This window comes from Limulus polyphemus, unplaced genomic scaffold, assembly GCF_000517525.1.
Source record: "Limulus polyphemus unplaced genomic scaffold, Limulus_polyphemus-2.1.2 Scaffold134, whole genome shotgun sequence".
NCBI classification, from domain to species: domain Eukaryota; kingdom Metazoa; phylum Arthropoda; class Merostomata; order Xiphosura; family Limulidae; genus Limulus; species Limulus polyphemus.
In genome coordinates, this window is record NW_013665744.1 from 593,354 (window position 1) to 598,493 (window position 5,140).

General features: G+C 37.6%; 1 protein-coding gene across 1 annotated transcript in view; it reads right to left on the reverse strand.

Annotated features, from left to right (window-relative positions):
• The window catches only part of LOC106473812 (ras-specific guanine nucleotide-releasing factor 2-like), a 267,598-nt gene that overhangs the window by 71,697 nt on the left and 190,761 nt on the right, over nucleotides 1-5,140 (reverse strand). The window contains exon 5 of the mRNA XM_022379257.1: nucleotides 1,716-1,819. Coding sequence (XP_022234965.1) covers nucleotides 1,716-1,819 — 104 coding nt within the window. The remainder of the gene's footprint in view (nucleotides 1-1,715; nucleotides 1,820-5,140) is intronic.

The following is a 5,140-nucleotide window of genomic DNA, read 5'->3' on the forward strand; positions in this document are numbered from 1 at the left end:
CCGACAGGGATGTGGCCGGGCCTTGTCGGATGCGTATATGACTAGTGTCTGAGCGAGGGATGATAAGTTTTTGATCTGTGGAGAAACTGAATCACAAAAAAGTAATTTTATTGCAGTAATGTGGTGCGATGTGTGAAGAAGAAAAACCTGGCTAGTTGTTTTTAAACTACTGTTCTTTTTGGTTTATTTACGTACATTACAGAACATTATACATTTCTTTGGTGGTGTCTGGGCAACTTTAAAGTCACTGTGACTAACTAAGAGAAGGAAACTAACCAACCGCGCCCACTGGCAACTCCTTGCTAGTCTAATCGAATAATTCGATTTGACCATCGCTCTTATGATTCATACACATTTCCAAAATGCAAATCCCAACTTCTTCCAGCAACGGGACGTGAACCATGGATCCTTAATCCGGGAAATTAACTAATAATTCACGCCCGTTCTTTTGAAGAAGTGAAAACTAAGACTGGGTGGATTTCGAATTCAGTACTCTGCTTGTCAGGGCAGTTGCTCAGATAAATTAAGAGTTAATACCCACTTAAGTAGAGTGGCGAGTTTGGATCCCGTAAAATATCTGAATTCATTTCTGCAAAAAAAATATTAAATATGTGAGCCGCCAACTTCAGTCCGTTTATAATTCTATATTAGCCACAGGTTTTATTATTTTTATCGTCCTATAGGAATATTTACCAAATTAACCATCTTATTACTTGCTCTCATACTAGGATTGGAACATCAAACTCAAGGTATTGCACGCCAGGTGCATACTGTATACAGGGTTACGGACTATGTTGTTACTACTAACAACTTGCTCTTACATCTAGACTGGGACATCAAACTCAAGGTATTGCACGCCAGGTGAATACTGTATACAGGGTTAAGGGCTATGTTGTTACTACAAACAACTTGCTCTTACATCTAGACTGGGACATCAAACTCAAGGTATTGCACGCCAGGTGAATACTGTATACAGGGTTAAGGGCTATGTTGTTACTACTAACAACTTGATCTTACATCTAGACTGGGACATCAAACTCAAGGTATTGCATGCCAGGTGCATACAGTATACAGGGTTAAGGGCTATGCTTTTACTACTAACAATTTGCTCTTATATCTAGACTGGAACATCAAATTCAAGGTATTGAACGTCAGGTGCATACTGTATAGGGGTTAAGGGCTCTGTTGTTACTACTAACAATTTGCTCTTACGTCCAGACTGGGACATCAAACTCAAGATATTGCACGCCAAATGCATACTGTATACGGGATGAAGAGCTTCAGTGTAAATAATAATATTATTACACAAACTCTTTATTACTGATGTATTGAGCACTGATAATAATATTAATAGTTATAAATAATCAAAGTCGTGAATACAAAGCTGATAAACATTCTTACAACTTGAGGAATCATGCTGTTAAAATATCTTTAGCTACACCCTTACTAATTCAATATTTTTCTAAGTTCATTGGCCATTCCAAAATAAGCCATAGATACTGGAGAATAGGAACACGAATAAAATTTACAAGATCTTGAACCACTATTAGACTTGCAATCACGCTCTTTACTTCATTGGAAAAAAATCATCCACTGCTCCTTTTCTGGATTGACAAGCTGAAGTGTTTCTATATGAATTCTCGACGCTCAAGCTAGAAATGTGACAGTCGGCTGTATAGCTTGTAGTTTTGGATTATACTAAATAGTTAGTTTACCTGTTACGTTTGCGCATGCTCTCGGCATGTGGGGTATTGATGTATTCAGCAACTATCTGTTTCCATCTTCTTCTGCATAACCAGCCTCGAAAAAAACTCTGAACCTGGAAGGAAAAAATAAAGCATCGAGCCTTTAAGATAGCGGTAATTAAACATTTTGACTAAGAGAAAATCACGGTTTCGTGATACAATACAAACTGTAAATGTGCTGACATGAGAAATTTGTAAAACAGTTGAAATATTTAGCATTGCAACTTAAAAGTTCGTTATTTTAAAATCCTGAAAAGTGCAAGATATCAAAACATTATAAATATCAGTGAAAGTGCTTTAAACACGTACTTTCACTGATGCGGCTATACCGATACAGCCACTGTTCAAGGGGCTATACCGTAATCATCCATACAAGCAACAATTTAAGGAATGTATTTCTCTCTCTCTCTCTCTCTCTTATCAGAAGAAGTTCTTCTCTAAATTAGGGAACTATTTTGGTACTATTACATTTCTTTGCTTATGAGTACATAAATATTTTCCTCTCAACTCAATGGTTGTAATTTGATAAAATACATTAGTCAAGAGTTAATGACTGATACGGACCAAAATTTGGAAAAAGAAAGAAATTTACATAAAAACGCTGCACTAGGTACAAAATAGAAGTGTGAACCATATAAGTCCCCCTGTAGGTCAGTAATAAATTTACGGACTTACAACGCTAACATCCGGAGATCGATTCCTCACGGTGGACGGAGTACAGATATCCAATGGTGCAGCCTTGTGCTAAAAACAAAACAAGTCTGCCATCTACATTAACAAAAGGACTAAGATATTAAGTTTTGGAACGTTTTAACGGGAAAATTATGTCTTATTAGAGTTATGGACATTCTGATCAAACCTCTTTATGAAAATTGTGGGCAAGAAGATATTTGGTCAGATCAATGTTCCGCTCTAAAGATACCGAGTTTGATATAGATGGGTGGCACATAAATTAATTGATCTTTGGATTTGATTTTGCTTCAGAAACTTTGGACTTTTTGAATTGTATTAGGGACTATTCTATAGTTATTTGCAAAATTGATTAGTGTCTTGTTAACAATTGGCGAAGTTTGTCAGGGAAATACACTGTATACTTAACGAAGACAAAAATGAAATGTATTAAGATTAACAAACAAATTTAGCAACAGAAAAATACAGTTTGAAAAGCTAAAGAAATGGTTGAAACAGTTAAGTTGGAAATAGAAACTTGTATGAAACGCTTCATTCAAAAAGCCTTCATCAACACCAGTTCATGATGAGCTCTGTTTGGCCAAAATGTCTCCCACATTTTGCTCTATCCATTCCAACGATTTTTATTTTATTTCAATTATTTTAAGAAAAATGCATAATTTTTATGAGCACAAGTTTTCAAGCTGATCGTTCGCAGACTGTCCACTTTATAAATACCCCCACAGTTTTATAGAACACTTCACTTATCACCGTCGAACATGTCTGCTCCATGATAGTGCCCCCCCCACAGTTTTATAGAACACTTCACTTATCACCGTCGAACATGTCAGCTCCATGATTGTGCTCCCCCACAGTTTTATAGAACACTTCACTTATCACCGTCGAACATGTCTGCTCCATGATAGTGCCCCCCCCACAGTTTTATAGAACACTTCACTTATCACCGTCGAACATGTCGCCTGCTCCATGATAGTGCCCCCACACACAGTTTTATAGAACACTTCACTTATCACCGTCGAACATGTCTGCTCCATGATTGTGCTCCCCCACAGTTTTATAGAACACTTCACTTATCACCGTCGAACATGTCAGCTCCATGATTGTGCTCCCCCCACCCACACACACACAGTTTTATAGAACACTTCACTTATCACCGTCGAACATGTCAGCTCCATGATTGTGCTCCCCCCACAGTTTTAAGAACACTTCACTTATCACCGTCGAACATGTCGTCTGCTCCATGATGCTGCATTTCGATCCTGATAGACAAGCATTTTTTTCCTGACAGTAATGAAACAAGAACTCACGCTCGAATATTCTGAAATCGGTTCGAAAAGTGCGAAGTGACTTCAGCCATCTTCCTAAAACAGCACGATAATCGGTCCTCAATTTGATTAAGCAGCGTTGTAATGTGCTTTAACGTCGCCCTCTCTACAGTAGAGTCCCATGCCAATATCTGTAACTATACTTTTTGACGAATTATCTACAGTATCGAGTAAGGTACTTCTGACAACTTATGGAATCTAAGTCACACCGAGCCCATGTTTACATCACGATACAAAATAGTATAAAAATATTAAGTGGAAGACCTCATCAAAATGGTCTAACATGTCATTAGATGGTGGGATGCTAATCAACAAGTGGTCTAATGAAATATTATCCGAGGGACATACTCAAAACGTGTCATTAGATGGTGGGATGCTAATCAACAAGTGGTCTAATGAAATATTATCCGAGGGCCATACTCAAAACGTGTCATTAGATGGTGGGATGCTAATCAACAAGTGGTCTAATGAAATATTATCCGAGAACCATGCTCGAAACGTGTCATTAGATGGTGGGATGCTAATCAACAAGTGGTCTAATGAAATATTATCCGAGGGCCATACTCACGAAAAAAATTATCTAAAGAAGAAAACTGTTTTAGAGCAAAGCCACACTGGACCATCTGCTGTGTCCACTGGGGGAGAATCAAACCCCGGACATGAACGTTGTAAGTCCATAAACTTAACGCTGTCCCAGCGGGGAACAGAAGAAAACTGTATAAAAACGCTGGAAGGAATGAAAAAAAAGAGCTTGTTCAAGCAAGTAAGTAGACCAGGTTCAGTACTTTAAGTCAGAGAGTCAAGATTACAAAACCAATACCTTCGAAACAAATAATAATGGTTTTTAATAATTAACAGTTGAATGTAACGAGTTATATTAATTTTCTCATTAAATATGGACTGGGTAATAAACCACATAAACTTATCATTTGGTAATAGCGAAAACTATAACTGGTTTACTTAAGAGTTTATTTTTCAAATGGTCCGGCATGACCAGGTGGTTAGGGCACTCGACTCGCAATTATCGGGTCGCGAGTTCAAATCCCTGTCCCACTAAGCATGCCCGCCCTTTCAGCTGTGGGAGCGTTATAATGTGACGGTCAATCCCACTATTCGTTAGTAAAAGAGTAGCCCAAGAGTTCGCGGTGGGTGGTGGTGACTAGCTACCTTTCCTCTAGTCTTACACTGCTAAATTAGGGGTGGCTAGCGCAGATAGACCTCGTGTAGCTTTGCGCGAAATTCAAAAACAAACAAATCTTTTTAAAACATAATGTTTATGAATGAGCAAAAGTAAAACTATTCAAACGAAAAATGTGTATAAAATCAATATATTTTTAAATGAAATAAATTCATTCTATATTTCAAGTCATAAAAATATTT